The sequence below is a fragment of the Excalfactoria chinensis genome, chromosome 2 (genome assembly GCF_039878825.1).
Source record: "Excalfactoria chinensis isolate bCotChi1 chromosome 2, bCotChi1.hap2, whole genome shotgun sequence".
NCBI lineage: Eukaryota > Metazoa > Chordata > Aves > Galliformes > Phasianidae > Excalfactoria > Excalfactoria chinensis.
Genome location: NC_092826.1, coordinates 54,754,376 through 54,781,963, shown reverse-complemented (window position 1 = coordinate 54,781,963; position 27,588 = coordinate 54,754,376). Strand labels below are relative to the sequence as shown.

The following is a 27,588-nucleotide window of genomic DNA, read 5'->3' as shown; positions in this document are numbered from 1 at the left end:
CTGTCCTGTGAGAGATGTTTTGCTAGTTACTAAGTATATGGAGGGTGCCAGCATGGCTGTGCATCCTGCAGCTTGGAGTAAATGTGAGTAAAAGGCCAGGCTGGATAGGGCCCTGGGCAGCCTGGTCTAGCATTATTAGATTTGGAGATTGGTGTAGGTGAGTTGGAGTTTGATGATCCTTGGGGTCTCTTCCGACCAAAGCCACTCTATGATTCTATGATTAATACAAAAGATTATGCTTGGTAACTGCCATGTGGTACTAATGAGGAAACACAAGAGATAAATTTAGTCATGATCTGTGTTCTTCATTTTGAGGTAAAACTACATGAATCAAATTCCTGAAAGATGTAGACTAGTGGTGTTATTAGAAGAACTGTTGGCAGTGCTGAGCAGCTACATCACTGTCATAGTGGAGCAGAGTGGCAGACTTGAAAGGAACAGATAGTAAAGATGCTTTTTATTTAGAAGAAAGCAATATCCAAGTCTTTATTGTTTAGTCATTTGCTGTGGAAGTGGGTCTCCACAATTCATATTCTTAGATTCATTTGAGATACATCTCCTTTGCATCACTATCACACATTCTTATTTTAACTAGATACCTATAAAGGCATCCAGAATGAAAACTATCTACACTTAAAATATCACTTTATTGTAGAGCTAGTAGGAAATCCAAGCAAAGGAAGACAAATTCCCCACCTAACCCTCAGTTATTAGGTGTACAAATATTGTCCAGCATTAAACAGTTTATTAAGAGACATTTTCCTATGTCATAAGTATTTCCCTAAGAAATGGCTGAACTGTTTTTCATTGGTTTCTTCTCAAATGCTGGATCTGTTGTTAAGAAAGACTTTAATGGAGGCCCTGAGGATTTACTTCTTGTAACAAAACCCCAAAGCTGCATAGATATAAAGCCCCAAAGATATAATCAAGAATACTACACAATTCACATGTAAACCGGCTACACAAGTATCATTAAATACTCAGTAAGATGAGGCAGCAACTTTGATCACTGGCTATCTGTTGTCTTCTATGACAATGGTTCTTCTAGGATAGGAATCAACATCCACAAATATGTAGCGGACATCAAATCTTCCTGTCTCAGGATTCTGTAATAAGGAAAACAATTTCATTTTTCTTTCTGTTTGGTAGTTTCAATTTAGGTTTAGCCTTGTCGGCTGTAGCAAGCAATTGTACATACCTCTTTGACTTCCACATGGACTGTTCCCTGCTTTCCTGGTTCAGAGCCCTCAATATAGAACTTCAAACGCATATGTTTCAGTCCATCCTTTATGTATTCAATGTGACTAAAAATAGCAAAACAAATAAAAAACGAAACAACCACAACCCACCCAGCAATGATAGGTAAATAAACTTTACATTTCAGCTTCTATTTAGAGGAGCTGCTTCATTACTTTGTGACAAAGTGCATTCCAAAACAGCCCTTATGCTATCATGGGTTCCTTCTTGACTTGTCTTCCCAAGCTTTACTGTGGGCAATAAAGAGTAGCGGAAAGTCAGAAGAGAAAACTACTTAGCAGGCGATGGTTAACAAATGAGGTTCTTAAATGTTTTCACTGCAGTCCTCTCCTCAAAAGTGAATAGCAATAAAACGGCTGAAGGTTCTTGAATTCCTTTTTATTTGTTCTAAAGAACCCCCAGATTCAGAGTCTGACATCGAGGAAACAAACACTCAGATCACCAATGACTATCAGGGTTTTTTTTTTTCAGCCTGTTCTGAGGAACAAGAATTGTTATTTTATTTTCTATGTTCACTGTGTTTAGGGCTGTGTGCCACACAAGACACACAGTGAAAAAAACTTGAAGTGAAAACAAGGAGCAAGTCACACAGTTCAGTACCCTAGCTGTAGCTTTCTATGATGTGATCCAGAATGTTCTTTCTGTGCAAAAACCATAATCTGTACGGAGCAAACACCAAATGGCACCTGACAAACTGTCGTCTTCCTCTTCGCGTTGCCTCTCCATAACCTTTAATGGGCTCACCAAAAACACCAATAACCTACAAGAGATAAGAGGTCTGAGTTGTCAGAAGCTGCCACATTCAGATGGATATTCTAACATCAGCTCACGTCCCTTCTATGAATAGATCTTCTTGCAACAAAATGCTCCTTGTGAGCCTGATGAATACAAGGGTTTATGAAAGAGAACAGCGCATGGATAAATTACTCCATTTCAAGCATTTCTTTACAATTGCTTATAAAATGCCTGCAATAAATCCTAGCAATACATCCCATTTGTATCATCCTTTGACATTAAGAAATTTTATTCTCAACTGTGTATTTTATTCTTTTCTGGCGTTTTGTGTGAAAGGGGGAATAAAGCATGAAATATTTGCTCATGTCTCTTCCGAGTTAATATTTTACTGTTTCAATCTTAAAATGCAAATTAACTCCCCTTCATCTTATTTGAAAGCCACTATTGCTTACGAAATGCAAGCTTTTTTTTTTCTTTTGCTATTTTTTTCCCCCCAGATCTATAAAGCCAGACCAAATTATCCTAGCCTTAAACATAACGTTGATTAGAAAGGAAGGGTAGTTTTATAAGCACTGGAGAGAAGCTTTAATTCTGCAAATTTGTTCTACGGTAGTCTTTTTTATTCTTCCTAGTAACAACTCATCACTTCAATTCTAGGTTAACCCCAGTAGCATATGTGGTAACCTTTTTGGAAAGCTGTTCTATCATGTTTGAGGCTTATTTTGGAATCTAGTTTTGGACTGTTGTTTTTTTTATATCTACCTATCTTATGTAATTGATCAGATGCCTATTCCCTTCCTCCTTTCCTCTTAACCACAGCAATGTTAATCTGATTTCAAATGAAGAGTTTAAATTTGTGGTTACTAATGCAGTGCTGCATACAACAACAGAATCCTACTGAAGTGTCTAAGTATTATAACCTCGTCGAGGGAAAAAGTCATCAAACCAAACCTATAAATTGTAAGTGGAACCAGGTGCCTCCCAGATCAGCAGGTCCACAGATACCTCTGTAAGCACATGCTCTGATGTGGCAGACTGCAATTGCATCTGTTGTGCTGCTGTACACTCCCTTGTCTTTTGGCAGGTTTAATTCATTCAGGCTCGGTGCCTGTATTAATTTCACCAGTATAGGTCTGCATTTGGAACTGACCCAACTCTGGCAGATCTTGTTGGCATTTACTAAGCACCAAGGCGTTTTCCTGAAGGTTTGCTTGTGAGATTCCTGGTGCAAACCTGTGATTTGGAGAGAGGCAGTGAGTTCTAAAACCCACCTCAGGATGAGATCTGCATTTCTCTAAGGCGTCTCCATAGATCTTGCTTGGGCTGGAAGAAGAGAACAGCTCTTTAAAAATCACGTAGAACAAACCACCTGTAACAGACAAAAATAAATGGAGTTAAGAACGAATCTAACTAGATTAAGTTCATGGAAAGTGTCTTCTGAAAAGGAATAAAATTTTTGAAATAACCTGTGACACCAATTCCAACAAGCACCACAATCAAGTAGGTAAAGTCTCTTCCAGCTTCTTTCACTGAAATAGACACAAAACAAAGTGGGAGTTAGCAGGATGGAAAGTAAAAGCGTGAATACCTTTATTACGTAAAGAACCCTCTGTCAGTCTACAGTTCAAATAACATGTTGGCAGAAATAAGAATTCCAATCATAGCTTCCATCGTGCCTCAGCACTAAAAGGTCACGGAATGCCCCTATTCTCCAGAGCATATTTATATCTTTAGATTAAACATTATTATTTTTGAGGCGACATAAGAACAACTTCCTACTGAAATGAATGCAAAGAACCAGAATGACAGCTGCCTATAAAGACATTTGGGTCAGACAGAGCACACTGCCAATTTACTGGAAGCAAGCTTGGTTTAACAGGACCAAAACGTGCTGCATGTGATGGGTTTTCTTGTTAAAAAGGGAACTGAGAGGTTATTAAAGATGTGTAGATGTGTCCAAAACAGTAAAATCAGCCAGCTGTTTGGAAGAAACCACAACATTTCTGTTCTGCTTGTGCAATGCATACACTGAAAAGTACTTAAGTGTGAAAGAAAGATCTGTTGGTGTACTTTAAGTTGTGGTTTATCCAGTTTCCAAGTGTTAGTTGCGTGCTGGGGCTCTAAAACTCAAACTGTCGCAGGGACGCCCTCCGTGTCAGGCTCTTTAAACACACTGGTGCGACACTCCACCGGTGATCCCAGCCCTTACCTCTCTCAACAGCAGGCAGAAGCGTTTCTTCTTTCTCATCTCTCCGCACCGACACGTGCTTGCCGTCCCCACCGGGTTTCCCGGCGCTCAGCCCCCCCGCCCGCGTGCAGATAGCAGCACCCAACCGGAGCCCAGCGGGTCTCACAGTCCGCTCCCCGCCCCGGGGCTGCGGCCGCCACTTGACGCACGGCCCCGCCAGCAACCACCGCCCCAGCGGGGCCCGCAGCCCCCCGCAGCCCCGCACCAGGGAGGCAGGGAGCATGCCGAGCGGGGATGAGCCTAGCAGGGGTGCTCCCCGGCTGCTGCTTTCGTACCCTTTCTCCCGGGGGCTCTACTCCCCGTTGGAGCACACACAGAGGAAGGGAGGAAAGCGCTCCCACCTCTCAAGAACTCCCACTACCCTTCGCTCGCCGACAGCTGTACCCCGCCATTATTGTTGCGGAAATCTCTCGGGGTGTGAGCGAAGAGAGTCTTCGCGCCCCCTGGGAGCTGTAGTTCAACCCAACCTCCCTCCTATACCCGCCACAGGACAGGGCTGCCAGGAAGGAACTACAGCGCCCGCCATGCCCAGCGCCCTGCCCGCCCCGGGGCGGAGCCTGCCGCTAACGCCGCCGTGGTCTGTAGCCCGTTGGCTGTGTGCTGCTTGTGTGCCTGGCCTCCTGCGCTCCCTTTTCCGTGTTAGTGCCTGCGAGACAGGTAGTAGAAGGTCTTGCGTGTGTGGGCACAAATTAGGGAGCGATGTATTTGGTATTTCAGCCAGTAAACAGAATCACAGGATGGCGTGGGTTGGAAGGACCCTCAAAGCCCACCGAGCCCCACCCCGTGCCATAGGCAGGGCTGCCCCCCAGCAGCTCAGCTGCCCAGGGCCCCATCCAACCTGGCCTTGAGCACCTCCAGGGATGGGGCACCACAGCTTCTCTGGGCAGCCCGTGGCAGGGCCTCACTGCCTCTGAGCTTCTTCATGACATCTAAGTCTCTGCTCTCATAGTGAAAAGCCACCCCCCCTTATCCTGTTTCTATTAACCCTTGTAAAAAGTCAGTACCCTTCCTGTCTTTAAGCTCCTCCTTATTGGAAGGAAACAGTGAGGTCTCCCCAGAGCCTTCTGTTCTCCAAGCTAAACAAACCAAACTCTTTCAGCCCTTCTTCACAGGAGAGATGCTCCAGCACTCTGATCACAGCCCTCCTCTGGACCTCCTCCAATAGCTTGATATCTTTCCTGTGCTTGGGGCACTACACCCAGAGACTCAGAACTCCAGATGGGGCCTCATGAGGGCAGAGCACAGGGGGACAATCCCCTCCCTCTCCCTGCTGCCACCCCTCTGTTGATGCAGCCCAGAATATAGTTGGCATTCCGGGCTACAAGTGCACGCTGCTGGCTCATGTACAGCTTCTCATCCACCAGGACCCCCAAGTCCCTCTCCACAGGACTGCTGTCAGTCTTTTCCCTATCTGTTCACATATCTGGGATTGCTGAATGTCTAGAAAAATCTCTGCTTCAGCTTCCTACAGAGCGTAGCTTTGATATAGGGCATGGGAATCATTTCTGGTGCAAATAGAAATTAGACAACCTGCTCCATAAGACTGAGTTCAAATATTTGTTCCACCTGGAGGAGGCTCAGAGACCATATTGCTCTCTGTAGCTCCTGGAAAGGAGGCTGTAATGAGGTGCAGGTTGGCCTCACGCATAACAGTGCCAAGTTAAGAGGGAATGGCTTCAAGTTGTGTCAGGGGAGGTTCAGGTTGGAAATTAGGAAAAATTCCTTCTCATAAAGAGCGGTGCTGCAGTGGCACAGGCTGCCCAGGTGGTGGTGGGTTCACCGTCCCTGGAGGTGTTCAGAACCGTGTGGATGTGGCACTGAGGGATGTGGGCAGTGGGGAAGGGCTGACAGTTGTGCTAGATGGTCTTAGTCCTTTCCAATCGTAATGATTCTGTGATTCTATGACTTCAGAGCCCGGTTTCCCTTCTCTGTGAAGCATCTGTAAGAGGCAGTACAATGGCGTTCAATAACCACAGCGCAGCTGCCGTGCCGGTACATACCGGACCCACAGAGAGCCCGGAGTTACACTTTCCCTTAGACCTGGGTTTGGACGCTCAAATCGCCGCGGCCGACGCAGCACGGCGCCCCTAGTGTGGGTGCACTCGTTGCCGTTCAAAACCAACGCTGTACGAGGTGTAGCCGCTAATGGCTCCGCCCTACCCTGCCTCGGGATGCGGCGCTCCCCACCCCGCACCACGCCAACCGGCTGCCATGGCGGCACCCCGCGGCTGGACGCCGCCGCATTACGGCCGCGAAGCGGCTCCTGCTCCGGCCAGGCTTGGGCCGCAGTGTTCCTTTACCCCTGTTGCTGGTTCTCGGTACGGCCGGGCCGCCGGGCTCAGGTAATGGCTTCCCTACTCTGTCTGAGGAGAGGCCACTGAGGGTTGTCTGCTCCCCCAGAGCTGCCCCTGGCACTTATTGAAGCGTCTGCGGCGGCCTGGGTCCTTGTCCTTTCAGTTGTTCCCGTTGGAAACGCCGTCTGCAAGGTGCCTAGGGGACCTTGTGGCAAATGTGCGTGTTGGAACTTGTGAAATAGATGGGAGGCTTTCTCTGCGGAGTTTGTGCTGAGTGTATTCCTTCTGGTACAGCTTCTGCTTCCATGTTCAGAAGCAGGGTTGAGAAGACACATTTCTATTAACGTTGTTGTGTAGTCTGGAGCTTAAGAGCTGGTTAATTCCTCCCCTTTTTAACCTGTAAACAGAAGGGATAATGCCCACCTTTCAAGAAGCCTTTGGAGTAGTTAGCTGAGGAGCAAAGCAGAAGTCAGAGTATCACTATGATCGTTTATCTACAGGTATACTGCTGCATTTGGAGAAGTAGATGGGTGTTTGTTGTCACTACTCTCAGCTTCCTCTATGTTTTCTGAAGTAGGTTTGTTCCCTGGCCAGCTGCAAAGCAATAAAGGGCAGTGTTCGCATTGCAAGTACTACAGGGTATACAAGTGAGAATACTGATACAAAACTGAGTTCTACAAATTGAAAGCTAACGGAACAGCAGCTGAGGTTGTTGTGCCTCTAGGGTAGAGTGTCCCTATTGGTAGAGAGGGAATTCAGCTGCTCTTGGACGGAATTTGGCTCTAAATCCTTTTAATGGCTCTCGAATAGTGCAGTTTGTTACAAACTGATTCAGACTGGTACTTAATCTCATTTTCTAAATGTACTTGATAATAATAACGTGCATCCGTGAAACATTTACTTGACCTTCAGGGTGTATTTGACATCTGGTTACTTTTTTGTTGCTGTTGATGTTGCCAATTTATTAAAGTTTGACATCCAAACTGAAATATGTATGTTTTTGTGTTATATTTCCAACAATTCCATCCAAAAATAAGTAAGTGATTTGAAGGTATTCTGAAGAGGCGTCTTATGAAGGTCATTCTACCAGAAAACTAGGAAAAATGTGTTGCCGGTTTGTTTGTAAGGTTTTGTGTTAGATGTAGGCAAAATTGCTTTTTTATTAATTATTAAAAAAAAAAAAAGTAATTTGTGTCTAAATTATTTTGTATTACTGAGCAATAAAAACACTGATACCTTCTGTTGAATTACTGCCTGCAGTGTTGCTAGTATTTTAGCAGGGGGAAACCTGAAATGAGAGCACAGCTCTGTTTCAAATATGGTTCTGTTATACAGTCAAAGGAACTCTTTTTTTGAGCCTCGACAGCTTTTGAGAAAATTTCAAAGTGTAGTTCTATTTGATATCTTTTAATAGCTCAGTAAAGCTGTATGGCTTAGAAATGCCTGTAGAATAATGCTGCAAACCAGAAGATTAACACAGTGAGTTTGATGTAGTGTACAGGTCTGTCTGGAGCCTGATTCTGGTGCCAAAAGAGATGCGGCTGTCTAATAGATGTCTACCAAATCCAAATGCATTTGATGGTGTGACACTATTCATTCCTATCTGACTACTATGAGAGATTAATCAGAGGAGAGAGACATGTGAGTTTAAATCTGCCATCTTCTTGATGTTAATTTTAAATGACGGCATTTTAACTTGGTGATAATTGTTCAGATTATCTGATAATAATGAGTTATCATGTGATGCATTCCATCTTGCCGCAGCTGAGATGTGTGTGCCCAATATCCCAATATGCATATTTCTTCACTGTATAATGATGTGACTAACAGCTTTTACTTTATAGGAATATGTCACAAAGCTTTGCTGCTGGATCTAGGAAATATTCAGAAACTGTAAATGCTGAGAGGCTGCGTTGGACACCTGCCATAAATTCGAAATCTAGTGTGTGCATTGAGAAGTAAGTATATCTTCAGTTTAAGAGAGGAAGAGTGCTTACAGGCTATAAACCATCTTAAAGTTATTAAGTTCATGTGCTGGACCTTTCCATGTCAGATGTTCAGTATTGAAAATATTTGCTTTCCTGACCTTCTTTGTGATCCTGTGTTGACACTGTGATATTTTCAGGCATGGTTCTACTTCACATCCCTTTTCAGGTTCCCATGAAGTATGTAGGTCTTCCAAATTACATCAAGCCGCATTTTCCAAGTCATACAAAGTCTTCAGTAAGTCCTTTGCAAATCAGGGGGTGTGATGATGATCCTTAAAAATAAAACAATGTTACCATTTTACCTAAAGAAAAGTCAGCTTGGAGTAAAACTTTATGAAGGGAGTCAAAATGGTTAAGTGGACTGAGAGGAAGGAAAGTAGCTACTGCAGTTGTGCTCCAAAGTAAATGTTTCTTTCCTTACTTGAAACTTACAAACAGTCATTAAGTATTTCGTTGTTGAAAATCTTTCATGTTTCTACAAAAACACCTAAGAACAAACTTCTTTTGTTTCATATATTTTGCAGCCTTCTGTGTTAGTCTTTTTTCTGTTTTTCATTTCATAACCAGTTCAATCCCTCGAATCCCTTGTGTTATTAGTTAGATATGAAAGGTGAGGAAAAAAGCTTCCTTCAAAGGAAAAGTAATGTGGGTGTAGAAACTACTGTTGAGAATTCTAGATCAAACATATTATTTTAAACAATTTGTAGCTTTTCAAGAGATTATTTCTAAGTTTTCTCTGGAATAAATGCATTAGCTGTTTTGAACTGACACGGTTTGAATCCTTTCACTTAAATAACCATGCGAGTTTTGGCATGCTTGCTCTCTTTTAGTACAACTAAATTTTTGCACTGTGGAATACTGGCATTATTATATTTATATGCTTGAAATCTACATATATATGGAATAAAATCTTATAAATCAGCAGGTGTTTTGAGTGATACAGCTGGAAAAAAAAAAGACGTGGCCCTCAGCGTTGTATTGTCTTCGGTGATTTTGATATTATACTACCATGCTCTAAAAAGTAAGAGTATAAAATACTTTTAAAAAATTATTTAATAAACTCTGTGCTATTAGCAGATACTTTTGTAAGGGGTCAGGGTTTCTGTCTGTTAAAATGAAAAATCATTGTGTCTTATCTAGACTTGTACTTAGGCTGCAAAAATGAGGTTGTTATGAACTGCTGTGGGCAAATATGATAGATAAAAGAGATAAATTAGAACCTGAACTCTGCAAATTAATTCTTGAGGTGAGGCTTGGTCTTGGGACTCAAGCTGGAGTTTTGAACCTCTTTTACTCCAGTTTAGTGTGAAAGTTCTTTGCCATTTCTGTTTCTGGAACTTACAGATAAATCAAACTGTTTTTTTCTTCTGTTTTCCAGCATGCCATCAGAAATGCTAATTAAGGTATTTTCCTATTTGGATGCTATCTCCCTGCTGCAAGTTGCTTGTGTGAATAAGCGCTTCTATCAGCTGGCCAGTGATAAGTAAGGAATGTGTTCTAATCTTACTTGTACATCAGTTGAGTTTACCTGAGTTACGAATCTTTCTAATCTATTTTCTCTGATGCCAGAGCACTGATGAATGGTGCCTACTGCCAGTTCCTCTAATGAAAGTGTATTGCATAGCTCACAGTACAACGTGTTGCATGCAATTTTAGCTGTGCATGCCCTATTAATTTTAGTGGGAATTATCAGGCAAAACCTAAATACAGTGCTCTGATATGTTATTGCTAAGTGTTTATTTTTTTTTTTCCTGTAAAATTTGCATTTATTTCTGTTTGCATTCATGAGCACCTGCCCTGGGTCATTAGCTCAGGCAGTCTTTAGTGGTGAGCAGACAAGTAGCTTTGTGGAATTAACTTTTTATAACTGTAGAAGTTTGACTCCTTTAGCTCTTTTTGTTTGTTTGTTTTCAGAGGATTTGACTTAGTCAAGTGATTGGTGGCTTTTGTCTGTTCCTATCTGACCAATTGTGGTGACTTCTAAATGAAAGGCCAAAAACAAATATTAGCAACTATCTTGTTAGTTATCATTTATACTGAGCTAATTTCAACATGGCTTTGTGAAAGGATCAAGAGCTTTGGTTTGTACGAGGTAACCAGCATACCTAGGTATCAATTTTTTCCCCTAGGATTCTGTTGCATTGGTATTATTTAAAAGAGAAAGTTTATTCCTGTACAGTAAGTTGCTGCAACTAGTAGTCATCTGTATTTCACTTGTTTACCAAAATTTGATCAGTTAACCTTTAGAACTTAGGAATTTCAAGGGAAGGTCGTAATCCAATATAAAAAGTAATTTTTCTGAGGCTGTCATCACATGCATATATGTAAAAATTGTATAGTTAACACAGGTTATGTATCTTAATGTGCTTTTTCAACTTCAGAGTAGTAAAACAGGATAAAACTGTTGCAGTTTGTGTATTTCCATCTCAACATTTCCATTTTCTAATCTCAGCAGGGATTGCTACATGGGCAAAAATATGATATGAGTCGCTTTTCTTTGTTGAGGAGACTGTCTGGTTCAGTAAGATTGGGTCACTTCTTTCTGTTGGATTTCTATGGGCCTTCCTGTGTCCCCAAATCTTTTGGTGTGTGAAGAGAAATTTCAATTATGACAAATCTGGTCTTTTTTCAGACAGAATATCTTCTTGAGAATAGCTTTGCTGTCCCGAATTACATATTGTTAAGCTGCTCCAATGGCTCTTGATGTAGCTGAGCTATCATTCTTTCAGTATGGTGCATCTGTGATGCCCAGTGCTGTGTTTCACCTGGGCTCTTCGCATCATGTCTCCATTCCTTGGTATTGATGTTTTCAATATAACTGTTGAAGACAGGGAAATGTTCCTGACCCCTCTTTCTGCCCTACCCCCAAGCCCAGCATAGAAAGGAAGGAAAACCACTACGTCACATGATGTTTTATCACCGGTAGAAGGTAATTGTATAACAGGAACTAAGAAGATAGAGCACCAGAAGATCTTTTAGCTTATGCTCAGACTATTTTGCCACTGTGGTCAAATGATGAATGACAGTTCATGTCAGATTCTGGCACTTGAGTTTGCTTGAAGAGATTGATCTGGTTTATTGTGGTAGTGTCCAATAAGAGATCTTGAGGTGAATATCGTACTTAAGACCATGAGGCAAAAGTTGCATGTAGTCTACAGTCAGAGGCAAATTCATGCTTCCTTGTTAGATGTCTTTATGATTTGTGTACTCTGAGACTTCATATTTTTCTGCTAACATTATACTCAGTGATAACTGAGATCTGCCTGTGTAAGATGGACTTTCTATTGTACTGCTAAAGTGATTTGATGGTTAGTGCTCATAACTAAGTAATGTGGAATCTGTGCGCTTTTTCCTCTGTATTCTGTTCTCTTTATGGTTTCTTTCTTTTTTTTTTTTTTTCCTTTTTTTTTTTTTTTTTTTTTTTTTTTTTTTCCCAGTGGAATCTGGCTGAAAATTTATTCCAGTCATTTTCCAGCAAAACGGAGATTTCTACAGATGGAAACTGCTCCTTTGAGCTGTGCTGCTGTGGAGGGTCGAAAGCCTGGATACTGGAAGAAAGAATACATCTTGAAACAAATAGCTGCTGTCCAAGCTAGAGTAATGCAACTTGCTAAACCTGTGGATCCATGTACAGGTCTTCCACGTAAAAACCAAAAAGCTATAAAGTAAGCAATGCCTTCTCACAAAAGGTGTTTACTTAAGAAAAATGTACAGAATATTAATGGCTTTGGAAAGCTGAGGAAATGGGAAAATAGAGCTATAAAATGCACGTCGTGTTGTAAAGTTGCAACTATAACCTATAAATCATCTAAATAAATAGCAATTAATTGAAATTAAGGAACACTGTTGGAAGCATAGTTACTTTGAGAACCTCTGTTGTTTGTTTTTTTTTTTTAAACACTCCCATTCTCTCTCAATCCCTGAATGACAGAGCCTCTGGCTTGAGCTGGGTAATTGTTGTAAAGGACAAGAATGAAAAGGAACACGTAATGGAGACGGCACAACTATCATTTAAGGACACGTCTGTTAGTATATTTTGGGATGGCACAAGTTGGCCATGCTTGGACGTTCTATCAACCCTAAAATTATTTGGAGTTATATCACTGTTTCCTGACCAAAGCACGGCTCCTAGCAAGAATAGGTGAGTTTTAACATAGGGTTTTTGACATTTTTATTGTTGTTACATGTTGATAACGAGACTGTAGGAGCTCTGTAAACTTGTTTCTTTCCTAGAGAGCCTGTTCGTATTATGTCTATAATCTTGTTTCTACATTCTTTGTGTTCTTATCGCAGTCCTCGTCGACGTTCCCTAATTGCTGAGTATTATCTTTCTCACCTGGCTGAAAGCAGTGTAGCAGTTGGGTCTGATAAGCTTGTCCAACTCTTCAGTTTGAATCCAGGACTTGTTGTAGGCCTGTGGAAGGTAAAGAAACATTTTGCCTTTTAGTTTTATTGCATCATTTCGGTTCTGGGTTTGTTTTTTTTAGGTTTCTAAAATATTTATTTATTTATTTTTACTTTGGATTTTAAAGATCTCGTCTAAACTAAAAGCAGGAAAATACAGGTAGAAACAATTATTTGATGATTTACTGTATTCTAAAGAGTTGTCATAAGCTTACATGCACTCTCCGAACAAAAAAGCCTCTAAGTTAACTGTTTCATATCAACGTATTAGATACTCTAAAAATCTTATTTCTGAACTGAACAGTTGTATTTATTTTTGCAGTCTTTGCATGTCAAATTTTTAGACCTCAAATACATTTTAAATAGCAGAGTTTGAGGGTGACAGTGCTTCTCACCCCCTGCACTCACTACATGACCTGTTCCTTTCATTCAAATTGATATGCTCCCACAAGACAACTTGGAAGCTAATTGCTTCCTTTGGTCTCCATCACCAGGTAATTGTGTCCTATCCTTAGCAATAGGAAGGCTGTAAATAGTGCCCTTGTGGGGATGCTCTGTGATATTCAGTGTCTAATTGAAGTGTCTACATTAAGGGGTTAGTCTCTGTAAGCCGCCTTTAGAGATAAACATCTTTTAGAGAGTGGGTTAAAACTTCTAAAGCAGATACCTGCTTGGAAGGAATCTGAATCTTTGCAGTGGATTGATATACCCAGGTGTCTTCCTAAAGTGGCTTAAAGCAAGATTCTATGGAACTCTGGCTCAAACATTGTGCTCTTGGGTTGAGTTCAGGGGTAGCAACCATTCCTTGCTCCCTCTGCCATGGCACTGAGGTAGATTTAATTATTTAGCATTGGCAAGGAGCTTTGCTCAGGGAGGCTGTGAACAGTCACTCAGAACTATTTTTATTTTCTGCTGGGATCTCTTGCTATCTCAAATGCACACAATTACCAGAGGAACTGTTTAAAACCACAAAAAGAATATGTGCTTCACCATTACTTAAAGGAGTCCATTCCCTAGAAATCTTGGGACTGGCTGACCTGTGCTAGCCTGACACTGACTTTCTCAATCTTTGAAAAGCTCCAATAATTAAACAACAGTTTCTTATTCAGATGTTATTTAGTAGATTGGTGTCCCTGTGTTGTCCCTATGGTTTTGCTGATTTGTTACCTCTTCCTTTGCTTGGAAGAAGAATTTTAGTACCTGGAAATGGTTTAGATAGAAGTTCCACAAATTTATTAAAAATTGATTGTCACATTCTAGTACGTTTTTCCTGCTTAATCTTTTGAACAGCTGCTCTTGCTTGCTATGTGAGCAGAGTGACCATAGACAGTTAGTTGTAGATGAATGTAATAGTCATAAATGCCTGACATAATCTAAATGCTTGGTTTTTTAGACATAGCTGGCAACAGAACAGAAATGGTTGATGTTAGCAGTCTTGACTACCAGAAATAGGTTATGTGGGCTTTCTGGTATTTGAAAGGAGGAAGATGGTGAGATGCTGTGACTATGAATCTATCTCATAATATCTTTTTCATAGTGTAAAATTAAAACTATAAATATGAATATGGCTAAAAAATAATTGAGTGTGTCATTTTCTATTAGGTGACCCAGAGAGATGAAAACAATAGTTGACTACTTTTCAAGACTATAACAGACTGCTGACAGTGAACACTTTTACCATTGATGTGAATGCAAATGTAGGACTTAAAAATGTGGTTTTCTTAACGTAGTGAGAGATAGAATCCTTCTATTCTGTAATTCTAAAAATAAATATATATCTTTGTCTCTGCTTAGTTCTCAACATGAACTTCTAATTTTTCTTTGAGCTATACAGGCCTGTAGAAGGTATGTCTTAGTGTTTTTCCAGGAGTTTACAATCTAGTGAAGACTTCTAGGGTTTTACTTTGAAATTCAGTTTTTCTTTTGAATAGATATGTATTCCTCACTGATGTTTACCCTCTTTGCAAATAGTTCCTTATGCATGTAAAGCTTGATGCTTAGGTATTCGGTAGCTGAGAGTAAGGTCTGTTTAATTCTTCTTAGGTATCCTCTTTAAGGTGGTGAGTAGATGCTAGAGAGGTAATATTCACAAATTATTGGAGCTAAGTTTTGCCTTGGTATAGTTTCCTTGCTTTTCCCCATGAAACAGGAGTGCAGTGATCTTTTACATACATCCCGTACTCTTATGAAAAGAATAGCAGTTGTGGGGGTATTTGTCCATGTGTTAAATGGCGCCATTATTACAATAAGAGGCAGAGTAATAAGCAGCAGTATTTATCAATGAATTTTAATGCTCAGGAAGACCTTGTAAAAAGGAGTATTTCCAGATGAAAATGCACCTACTTTAATTATCATTGCAGGGAAGTAATGAAATTGCTTTTGTTATGGCGAGTCTTCATTATCATCAACTTCTTGAGAGAAGTGCTTTGGGTTCTGCCACAGTGTAAGTTTTTTTTTTCTTCTTTTTTTTTCCTCCCTCCTTTGTGGGTAATAAAGATAACCTTATGAGTAAAACTTTTGGTTTTACAATTAGAATTAGTTGCTGATAAGAGTTTGTATTTAGGCAGTAATTGACCATTCTTGTTCAATAGAAACAAGTTAGGGTAATTATGTATGAAAATGCAGAAGTATTTCTATACTGAGATGTTGCCATTGTTATGCTACTTAGGAGATAATTCAATCATACAAGTACTTGCTATTTTGAGAAAGTCAGAAATATTCTCTTCCTCCGAGTATTGTCTCGCTTTTCACTGACAGGCCTTTCATTTCCTTCTCCCTGAAGGAGACCTGAAAAAGAAGACATTTTAGGGCATGGGAAAATTATTTTAAGTTGTGTAAGGGGGGAGAAGAAAAATCCTAGTAAATGGGTAAGGTATTTTTCAATCTGGTTGGAAAGCTGACTGAATTTCCTATCAGGTGTTATTTATTCCTGTGTTTAAAGTGTACAATATCTATAAATGATCTGAAAAGGTGGGAACATTTTTAGCTATAGGAGATTATTTTAGAAATGTATTTTCCCCTTCTCCCACCTGCTCAGCTTGCTGCTCAGATACAGTCATATATGCTAGTAGTAGTCTTACATGCCTGCTATAACTTGGTATGACTTTTTTTGTCTCTAAAGGTAAGACTTAATATAATCTCACTGAAGAGCAAAAGGACACTATGTAGGATTTGCTCTGGAATTTGGGCACTACTGATGACTTGTGTGCAATAGTTTAGTAGTCAAAAACAAATTTAATATCTGATATTCTAGAGAAGTCTATCTCCCCTTGGCTTTTAGATTTGTAATTAAGATGATGCATTTTTCATCTTACGTGAACAAGTCTATACTTAGGAGTGTTACAGATACCTCTTAAAGTTGACTGTTGTATTTTCTTTTTGCCTTTGGCTAGAGTGGACAGTTTATTAGTGAACTTATTAGAGAAATATGATGAACTGGAGAGGTTTGCCTTTCAAAAGGATTACAAAAAAAAAAAAAAAAGAGAATATGTATCTTCTAATTTAATTTTTTTTATCTCGTAACTTCTTCAAAATTATCCCCTCAGTGTAGTCTATATATTGTATTGCTTTGTGTTAAGTTATTCCCTGTTGCTAATCTCAGTTACTTTCTTTTTTTATACTCAAAAGTCAGTACTCTCTTCCCCCTAATAAACCTGTGCTGGATGATATTGACCCAGAATATGGACTGCATGACTACAACCTACATCTTGATTTGCACAGCGGAAAGCAAGCTTGCATGTGCGGAACGTTCAAGAATCTCTTCTGCAGAAAAGGTTGAATTCACAGAACAGTAATGTCTGTTTATAAAATTGTCTCTACTGTTACGCTTTCCCTCTTATATTCAGTTTACCTCTGCTAAGGGAAGAAACTGACATTAATTTTTAGAGCAAACTATAATTTTTTTGTTGCATTATTTCTTTATATTTGCATGGTGTTTCATAAGGTTTTACAAGCTTGCTCTATGTGAAGTCTGTCTGCTATTATATTAACATAACGTTGGGCCTGAGCTGTAAATTGATGGTCAGGATGCTTTCATTTGGCTCAGTGTAGTGGCACAGCGTTTTGCTCAGGTTGATGTTCTTGCCTGCTCTTGTATTGTACGTGACAATGAGTTTCTTCTCAGACAATCTGGAGATATGCTTCTGTAGAATTCTTCTTAAGCAGACTGTAGGTACATGAATAGGATGCATGTGTAAATGTGTTTACAAGATAGACTTTGGACTTTAAGATTTACAGCTTTTATGTAGGTCAGCAAGGTTGCCCATTCTGCCATTCTTTTCTTTTTGTGTGTGTGTGTGTGCATTAAAACCTTTCCTTGATTTTCTTTTTTAAACTGTATTTTTCAGTTCTTTTTTGTTTAATGGGGTTTAATGTAAAACCCAACTTAATAATTCAATAAGGTTTTGCAAAACCTCATGGATAACTTTTCTTATGGCTTGGCTTTAACATTGCCCTGCCTAAAGCTACACAGCTGTTTGACAGCAGCAGGGAACAAGTGGCTCTCTAAGAATCCTCCTGAAGTGACCATTACATTCCTGAGTAAGCTTTACTAGCAAAGATCTCTTCTGCTGCCATCTTTCATTCACAAAAGTGAGTAAGTTAATATGTTAACTGTTATATTAACCATAAGTTAATATGGTGACAGAGCCCCTTTCTTTTTATTTTTTCATCCTGCGTGCTATTCAGTTATAGCAAGATTCTGTGAAGGTGACCAGTGATGTGTTTTTCTTGGAGACAGTTAATATTAAGTATTTATATATGTGCATGTTTGTCAGTGAATACCGTAACTTGTTAAAACTAAGTATTAATGACTTAATATGCCCATTGAACTCTCCGATGACAAATGCATGGACAACGAAACTGCAGAAGATAAAAATACTTGCTTGTTTATTGCATTAAATTCTGTTTTTCTACCTTTTTTTTTTTTTTTTTTTTTTTTAATAGGAGGTCCTGTCTAATCTTGTCCTTTCCCCTAGCCCACAAAGTGAATATATTGGTTCAGAATGCAGAAGATAATTACTTAGTCAGGCTTGAAATAGTTTTTCATAAATCTTAAGGATAAAACACCGTGAATTAATTACTACTTATTGTTTTCTAGTAAGAGTACCAACAAGCCTTATGTTGATTTCTGAAAATACTGTGTTTAAAGAAGACAGCAGAGGGCACTGTTACCAGGCTTGATTGTTTTACAGTGTTGGAAGAGCTCGAATTCAGACCATAGGCTTTTGTGTAGCATGAAGTGTTGTAGTCCTTTGAATTTGAAACATTTGAAACGTTTTCATATTTCCTCAAAAGATCCAAGCTTGAAATAAAGAAACAAGAGGAAGATTAAACGTCAGTGAATTTCTAGTCACACAGCAATAGAAATCTCTACTGAGATGTTATGACAGGAGTCCTCTTTATACCTTTAGAAGAAAATAATTTGTTTTTTTGTGAATTTCCCAAAGAATGTGGGTGGTTGTTTTTCTGAGCTTTTGTTTGCTTGTTTGTGAGGTAAGTGCTGTGTTTTATTCACTACAATGAAATTTTGAGGCTCCTAGCTGTCCAGCTGCAAAAGATAAAGCACCGTATGGCACATCTTCTTTATTGGTATCACTCTTTTGCTACTTAGAAGTTATAAGAAGCTATAAAGAAAGGAGCTGAAGTTCTGATGCCGTGTAGCTTTGATAGTTAGAGGATGTTTTATGATCACCAGTATTTTCTTGTCTGTTTTGACTTTGTGTCCTTTAACTGTATGAAAAAGTCACTCTGTTCTGCTCTCAGAGGACGTCAACCAGCCTGAAGCTGTGCAGGCAAATAAGCTCATCTGTCATCTGTTTTCTTCCATGTAGTTGTACAGTAATTCCTTTTGGAAAATGCTGTTTCCTCCTTAGTTTCTGTTTGAAAATGATGTAGTGAGGCAGTTTATGGCTCTCTGCTGTAACATAGCTTCACAGTGATTTGTTGTCTTCCTTTTTGCTCTTTCTGGTTAAGGAGCTGTTTCAGAAAGTGTAGGTTAGTCTAAGCCTGTATTTCATGGTTTGAGTTTTGTCTTTAGGTTCTGCTTAACAACAGTCATTTCTATTTGCATGGGGTAACTCTGAAGCATGGAGGATTCCAACATAGTGAGAAGTCTTGTATTTTCTTAAAATATTCTACCCAATTCAGATTTATGTTAAAATTATTAATATGATGTGCCAAAGGTGGCTTTTACAGCCTGAAGCACAGACCAGTTTTCAGTTGTTATACTGAATTTTTACTTACTTTTTTCACACTGTGAAGCTGTAGACGCTTCCGTGTTACCAGGGAATGTCCATTTGTTATTCTGCAGAATAACTTTTTTATTTGTTCTAATTGCTTTATTTATCTGCTTTTCATTAGTATCCAATAATGCCATGTTCATTCTTGCTGTTTTGTGTTCAACTCTCTGCAAAATTCATAGCGTTTAATTAAAAAAGTTATATCACACTTCATTGAACCAACTGGATGGACTATGTGTGACTTCAGGTTTTGGTATTTTTTTATTCATACTTGTGCTGCAGTAGCTAGCTTTTTCAGCACCCTGTTTTGGCTGTTGTTTAGTATTTTATGTTTCCTTATGTTTAAACAGAATTGCTAATACGTTGCTGTTGACAGATACTGTGGGGGGAATATGCTAAAAGATTTCAAATCGAATGTATTAGAAAACTTGCCTTGTTTTCAGAAACCTGTGACAAACTTTTACATATGACTCATCCAAAACTCATGAATAGTGCATCTAGCTTTTAAATAAACATTCTTGAAATGTATTTACCTAGCTCTTCAACTTTTCAAGGATAGCTTTGTAGTTCTTTGATAGCCTAAGCTCCAGATTTTTAGTTTATTAATGTTCGTTGTCACTTGAGTATTGTGACTTGAAAATGTAATGAGGTGTTTGTTTTTTTTTGTGGCTAGAGTGCTTGTAACATTTGTTTGTAAAACATCCCATTGTGTGTTTGGAATTTTTTCACTTGACCTTGAAGGTTGGTCTGCAAATTTAAGTTATTATTTCAGCACTGTAAGGCATATTGTTGTCACCCAGAGTTGGTGAAGCACAGCATTGTCTATGGAAATAACAGTCAAGTCACAGCTTACAATTAAGACCTGGTTAACAAACTGACTTGGCCACATAGGCACTCATAAGTGCCTATGAACTATTGAGGTATTTCTATCTTTCTCTGAGGTTTGACTACATGATATATGTTCTCTATATTGGTATTCCCTTTATTTGGAAAAATGTATGCCCAATAACCTGCACTGACTGAAAGACTGCTCAGCTGCTATACCTGTCTTGCATAATCTGAACTATAAGTATTATAAGGGGGCCGATAAAACAAATGATAGATCAGGTTTAAGAGAGCCCTATCTAACTTGTCTCTTCCATGTTTCCCTGGACACCTTTAATACTCCTTGCTCTGCCTTTCCTTTTCTTACACCCTACCCAATTGGCCTATCTAGCAACTCTGTGCTTCATGTTATTAAGGTTGTGCAACACTGGTGATATCCCGGGCTTCATTAATTTATTAGTGGTATATTTTTTTTTCAGTCTGCCTTTATTCCATTAAAATTTTAATTTGTCTTGAATAAGTGAGAAGTCTGGCTGCTCCTGTTCAAATCTGAATTGTGGGTAACTGAATAGCCCATTGAAAAAATGCTTGTTGACAGATGTTATTTTACATTTCCTTTATGAAAGCTCGTCTTTAAGTGCAGGCTCTAAATGTTCACGCTGTAGAGTCTGAATATTTATCTTCAATGAAATCTTGTCATTGGATTTGATTTACTGAAGTTGGGAACTGAACAACTTGGGTAGGCATCAGGTATACTTAGCGCACTTTTTCGCATTGAACTGGAACCTGGGAGGGTTTTTTCTGTTTGTTTTTTCCTCTTTGAGTTCTCTAATAGGACTTCACTGCAAGGATAATGGATGCCACTGTCAGGAGTGATGTGTTTTGCCTTGAGATATGCCCTGGCTAAATGGCCAGGCCCACAGGATGCTAGTCCATGGCACAGAGTCTATCTGGTATTGAGTAACTAGCGCAGCAACACAGTGATCTGTATGGGCTCCAGTCTTATTTAATATTTTTAAAAATGACCTAGCAGTGAGTCAGAGTGTTTTCTTAGAAGCTTGCTAATGATAGAAAACTAGGATGGAGTGACAGATCTTTCTCTGGTCATTGTGCTGCCATCCAGAAGAACCTCAACAGGCTGTAGGAATTCCTCATGATGTTCAAGAAGTGTGAAGCTTTGCATCTGGGGAGGAATGATCCCAGACATCAGTACTTACTGGATGCCACCTAGCTGGAAAGCAGCTTTACAGAAAGCAACCTGAGTGTCCTTGTGGGCACCAAGCTGAACATGACACAGCAATACATCCTTGTTGCTAAGAAGGCTAATGGTATCCTAGGTTGCATTAATCAAAGCATTGCCAGCAGGTGGAGCGAGGTAACCCTTCCCCTCTTCTCAGCTCTAACGAAGCCACACATGGAGTACTGTGTTCAGTAGCCATGTTTCCTGCTTTTCAGGAAGCAGACAACTAATAACAATAAACAAAAATGAAGGGATGATATTTAATCCTTTATTTCATGTACTACATGTTGACCTTGACTTCTGAGGGGAGGCAGTGATGGAGGCACTGGGGGGCACATGACTGAAATATTAAACATGAATTGTGTTCCTTGCATCTTGCATAACTCCTTTAGGTAGCCATCAGATTTGTATACTCAAAAAAATTTTTTAGCTGCTGTTTCTACTTTGGATCATGGCATAAAAGCTCTAAATTGTGACTTAAATTCTCTGCGATGTGCTGGGTAGTTAGCTGGTGGTGTATGGCTGAGTTTCCTTATAGGTGAGCAGGTGGCAACTAGAGACAGAGGGAAGTAGGGAGAGGAGAAAAAATATTTACAGTGTATTTCACTTGGTTTTATTTGTGGAAGTATAACGTGATGTATTTTAATATTTTTCAGGTGACATTGAAAATGGATATTTGAAGCTCACAGTTGTAAGATTAAAGGATAACACAAAGCACATACCTCTTATTGGGACAGTTGGCTTATCCTGGGAAACAACTGCCTTTAAAGGCATTGTAAAGGTCAGTCAGAAATTCTTCTCATTTCTGGAAATGTTCATCTCAAACTAGAATTAAGTATATACATTCTAAATATGATGTTTTGTAAAATGTCCTGGTTTAGAGAATGTGTGATAGAACCATTATGCGTGTTTGCTGATGACTGCAGTGCTTTTAACACACCAAAGACGCTGTGTCTGACTAGCCCTGCTTGGAAGCATTGGACCAACTAGGCACTGCAGATGTGCAGATGCCTTTTTTTTTTCCTTGTGAGCAATGAATCTTGAACCTCTGGGAAATACTGGGCAGTTATGTTGTAACATGTATGTGCAATGAAAGTTAGAAACTTCTGGAGAATACTGAAATGCCAGTGGACACAGGCAGAAAATACAGCCTGCGTTCACAAAGTCAGAATTCAGCTCTTAAGTCATGGAAATGGGGTCAGCTGGATTAAAAGACTGTAATATAGAGGACTTCTCATTTGTTTCCTTGTATAAAAATCCTGAAAGAATGGTTTTGAAGAAAGATCGAGAGTAGTTCTGTAGGCTTTGCAGTCATGCAGGCACCCATTTCAGCTGCACTGAAATTTCAGAAGTACCAAAATTCCTGGTAAAAATAACATCTTACTGAAAAATAATTTTGTTCAACAGTTGATTTCAGTTTTGACATTTACTTTGAAAAGAGTATAACAGTTAAAACTGCCCTTCTCCTACTCCTGCCCAAATGTGGAGTGTTAGATAACATAATGCTTTGTTCATAGGCGTTATCGTACTTGTTTATGGTTTTCACTGTTAAGCGCCTTTCCCATGCAACGAAGAATATAAATTCTATCTTAAAACATAGTAACTTATGTGTATCTGCTGAGAAGCTCAACTAGAACTGAGCTTGAATTAGTTTCCATCCAGTCTTTTCTTTCTAATTATTTGTAGCAGTTTTTTCTCTCATATTCCTTGTTTACATGGTGACAGTGATGTTCAGTTGCATTTTTTCCCCCCTCAGTTTGTACCCAGCTGTTTTGAATCAGGTGTTTTCAAAAGAGCAACAAATCCTACTCTTGTTGTTAATAACGATATTGTATATTTTATTAGAAGGAATTCTAGCTAAAGAAATATTTCTAAAGACAATTATTTGTAATCTTTCTAGCTGTGGATGTTCAGTAATAATAAGAATGCAAAGCAGATGCTTTTTTTTTTTAGGCTTCTGAGAAAGTTTAACTTGAACTACTTTTGCTTTATATGCTGTTAATTTTATTTGACCCGTACACAAAGTTACTGGAATCTTAGCATGAAATCAGGTAAATGAAGCACATTCCCTTAAAAAGCATATGAGAGACAGTAGGAATTTTTGCTTCCATGCTGGGCAGGTATCAAGAAATTGTGTGATTTACAGCTGTTTGCCAGCATTCTTTTTTCTTTCATGAAAATTCTAAGTATCACACGAAAGTCTGGAGAATTAACTATCAGGCAAAACAGAGAGCTCTGTCCTTTGTATTTACAGCTTAAGTTATTCTGAATATTTGCTTTTAGGAAAAAATGAATATCAGTCTTTTTAAAATGCCTCATTTTATGCTGAGAGCTTGCTCATGTTGACACATAGCTGTGAGTAGAATTCAATTTAGCTTTTAACAAAAGTCTCTAAAGCTCTTAAAACCAGCAAAGGCCAAATAAATCAGCAACAGGAGCAGTGTATGACACTATTTTGAATTTATTTGAATTTCATCTGATATTCTAAGAAAGAAAGCACTTCTGGATATTTGTTTTAAAAATAAGTTATTGAATTACTTCACAACGCATGGAGAAAAAGAGCTTCCAGTGCTCAGGGTCTCCCTGCTTTACTTTTCACATTTGGCCTTTGAAATATACGGTGTCAGATTAGAAAATAATAATTCTTAGAATTACAGAACCATCGAGGTTGCAAAAGACCTTTGAGATCAAGTCCAAGGACCAGTCTGACCTACCATTCCCATCTCTAAGCCGTGTCCTCTGAAGATACTGTATGTTCTGAGCCTCCTCTTTAGCTCAGTAGCAATTGTAAACACAGAACCACTGTGTAAGATATCTACCAGATTTTGTACAGGTAAGAGCAAAAACTCGGTCCACTAACATTGACTTGAATGCTGCCGATGCCATCTCAGTAGGGAGATGGGTCTTTTACAGTACATATCTTTCCCTAGGATTCACTTTGTTTCAAGTATATTTATAGCTAATATAAGTTATTAAATGATCATCAAATTTAGTTTGAATTGTATATTTTCAGCATAGTCTGTATTAACAAACTTAAGAAAGCTTTGTATGTCATAGAATCATAGAATTACTCAGGTTGGAAAAGACCCTGAAGATCATCAAGTCCAACCGCAGCCTAACCAGTAGCCTATCTCTTAAAAAAAAAACAAACACAAAACAAAAAAACCAACAAAAAAACCCCACCACACCACAACAACAAACCTCTGCTGAATCATATCCCTGAGCACCACATCCAAACGGCTCTTAAACACATCCAGGGATGGCGATTCAACCACCTCCCTGGGGAGCCTATTCCAGTACCTAACCACCCTTTCTGTAAAGAAGTTCTTTCTAATATCCAACCTAAACTTGCCCTGGCGCAACTTGAGGCCATTTCCCCTCGTCCTGTCACATGTCACTAGTGAGAAGAGACCTGCCCCACTCTCACTGTAAGAACCTTTCAGGTACTGGAAGAGGGCGATAAGGTCTCCCCTCAGCCTCCTCTTCCTCAGACTAAACAGCCCCGGCTTCCTTAGCCTCCCCTCATAGGGCTGATTCTCCATTTGTCATTTAAGGTTTTGCCATCTGCTCTGTATTGTTTGTTTAAAGTACAATAACACTGAAAAAAACTGTTAAAGCAACAGAAACACAGCTATATAGTACTGAGAAATAAAGCCTTCCAAATTATTTTCTTGACATGTAATGTGCGATATTGTGTTATGCTTTTGGAACAAATGATGCTTCTGGAAGTAGTGCATATATACAATGTAATTAAGACAGACTGATTCACTGAATGATTCAGAACTGCTGAGAATAGGTTAGAACTGATAGTAACAATGATACTTAACCTCTGTGCTTTTCAGGCACATACATGAAGCCTTCACTTTGCAAGTGCCCCAGAACTGGCATCCTGATTTTAGCCTTAGAAAGTGATAGAATTGCGTAGCATTCTAAGGAAATATTTTCAAGAAATTTTTAACAGAAAGAATTATTTGGAGGGGAGAACAATGTATTAAAACAATACCTTTTTGGGAACTGATGCTTGCAGCCATTGAGAAAGTGACCTTTCCTTTATAGCTGGCAAATAGAGTAATTGTGTGTGCTGGCTGCCTGAAGGGTGGTTTCGTTATGTGTTTCTGGAAAGATTGCTGCATTCATGGAAGCTGAGCATTTTATTTTAAACTTAAGTTTATTTCTCACATTGAAAAGACTATCCCTGTTTTTGAACCTCAGATTTTAAAGGCTTAAAAAGTCTTCAAGAAATAACATCTGATTTAGGGTGTCAGTGCTACCTTCTGTTTCGCAAGGGTTTTTTGATGCTTGTATGAAGCAAATTTGATTTCTGTAAGGCATCTCTAAGTACATACCTTAGCTTGTAGTAGTCATTGGAAGATTGAGTTTTATTTTGAATTTTTGACCTTCATTCCAAAACTTGCTGTCTGCTGACTCCTTAGTATTTCTCCATAAAATTGGGGATAGAACAGTTTACCGTGCCATGGTGTAGGAAAGTAATCTCTTCTGCTTTTGTTTGTAGGACTGTTGCATGATGGATGTTACTGTCTTGGATGAAACTCAAAAACCCTTCTGGTGTTTCAGTGCCCCAGTTTGCATGGAACTCTCTTCCAAAGTGTCCAACCTTTATGATTATATGGGTCATATCTATACCACAAACTATGCAGATTCAGAAGGTAAAGTCTGTGCTGAGCTGGTATGGTTAGAAGAAACCAAAGAGTATTTCATAATCAGTCTGGTACTTTACATAAGCATTGAAAAGGTTAATAATTGGTATGGAACAAGCTACTAATATAAGTTTATTGTTGCTTTCTTTGCTTTAAAATAATAATAATAAAGTGAACTCTATGTATTTCATGTTTAAAATTTAATGTGAATGGGCCATACTGTTTGCGAGTTTTGCATACATTTGTTGATTGATGTTGGATAAATTGGAGAGGGATATTGATAAAAATTGTTTGTTTGTTTGTTTTCCTGTTGAACATCACATAGTCTGTTGCTGTATGTATTGGAAATATTTTTAGTAATAAATGTTTTTTTTTTATCTACACTCAAAGGTGTCTAAATAAATAAGATAAGGTTGAGGTACTTAATACTTTCTTTGCCTCAGTCTTTTATAGTAAGACTTGTCACTCTCTAGGAACACAGCCCCCTGTGCTGGTAGATGGGGATAGGGAACAGAATAAGCCCTGCATGATTCCTGATGAGATAGTTTGGGACCTGCTCTGAAAGCTGGATGCTTACAAGTCCATGGGGCTGGATGGACTGCACCCTAGAGTGCAGAGGGAGTTGGCGTGGATGTGGTTGCCAAACCGCTCTCTATCATTTCTTGGCAGTCCTGGCTAACTGGGGATGTCCCAGTGAATTGGTGGCTGACAAATGTGAAGCTCATCTTCAAAAATGGCCAGAAAGATCATCATCATAGGTACCTAAGCCTATCAGTCTTACCTCAGTGTCTGGGAAGGTTATGGAATGAATAATCTCGGGAACCGTCATGGAATAACTATAGGTCAGCCAGGGGATCAGGCCCAGTCAGCATGGGTTTATGAATAGTAGATCTGTCTGACAAACCTGATTTCATTCTATGACAAGGTGACCCACTTATAGGATGAGGGTAAGGCTGTCGATGTGGTCTACCTGGATTTCAGTAAGGCCTTGACACTGTCCCCCTTAACATTCTTGTGGAGAAGCTGGCTGCCCATCATCTGTATCATCTGTATGGCTGTACACTCCTCTGGGTGAAGCACTGGCTGGATGGCTGGGCCCAAAGAGTTGTGGTCAATGGAGTGGAATCCAGTTGGTGACTGGTCACGAGCAGCATCTCCCAGGGCTCAGTGCTGGGACTGCTTCTGTTTAACATCTTCATTGATGATCTGGATGGGGGGATTGAGTGCACACTCAGTAAGTTTGCAGACAACACTAAGTGGGGAGGGAGTGTTGATCTGCCTGAGTGGTGAAGGGCACTACAGAGGGACCTGGTTGGACTCGATCAATGGGCCAAGGTTAACGGCATGAGTTTCAGTAGGACCAAGTGTTGGGTCCTGCATTTTGGTCACAATAAACCCAGGCAATGCTACAGGCTTGGGGAGATGTGGCTGGAAAGCTGCCTGAGGGAAAGAGAAATTGGTGTGCTGATAAACAGTCGGCTGAATATGAGCCAGAAGTGTGCACAGGTGGCCAAGAAGGCCAGTGGCATCCTGGCTTGTATCAGGAATGGTGTGGTGAGCAGGACTAGGGAAGTCATCCTGCCCCTGTACTCAGCGTTGGTGAGGCCTCACCTTGAGTACTGTGTTCAGTTTTGGTCACCTCAGTACAAAAAGGACATGGAGGTACTGGAGCAGGTCCAGAGAATGGCAATGAGGCTTGT

The 27,588-nt window shown here is 39.5% G+C and overlaps 2 protein-coding genes across 2 annotated transcripts; one reads left to right on the top strand and one right to left on the bottom strand.

Moving 5' to 3' along the window:
• Positions 1 to 441: 441 nt before the first annotated feature.
• On the bottom strand, positions 442 to 4,590 carry TIMM21 (translocase of inner mitochondrial membrane 21). The gene is made up of 6 exons (XM_072329274.1): positions 4,202 to 4,590; positions 3,459 to 3,521; positions 3,264 to 3,361; positions 1,944 to 2,017; positions 1,199 to 1,304; positions 442 to 1,106 (listed from the first exon to the last, which is right to left on the bottom strand). Exons 1-6 carry the CDS (start codon positions 4,461 to 4,463, stop codon positions 1,014 to 1,016), a joined length of 696 nt encoding a protein of 231 aa, XP_072185375.1. The 5' UTR covers positions 4,464 to 4,590; the 3' UTR covers positions 442 to 1,013.
• A 1,709-nt stretch (positions 4,591 to 6,299) lies between these two features.
• On the top strand, positions 6,300 to 26,312 carry FBXO15 (F-box protein 15). The gene is made up of 10 exons (XM_072329569.1): positions 6,300 to 6,582; positions 8,379 to 8,492; positions 9,901 to 10,005; positions 11,960 to 12,187; positions 12,454 to 12,663; positions 12,816 to 12,945; positions 15,287 to 15,369; positions 16,554 to 16,699; positions 21,887 to 22,011; positions 25,744 to 26,312. The coding sequence occupies exons 1-10, from the start codon at positions 6,386 to 6,388 to the stop codon at positions 26,011 to 26,013; spliced, it is 1,608 nt and encodes a 535-aa protein (XP_072185670.1). The 5' UTR covers positions 6,300 to 6,385; the 3' UTR covers positions 26,014 to 26,312.
• The last annotated feature ends 1,276 nt before the right edge of the window (positions 26,313 to 27,588 follow it).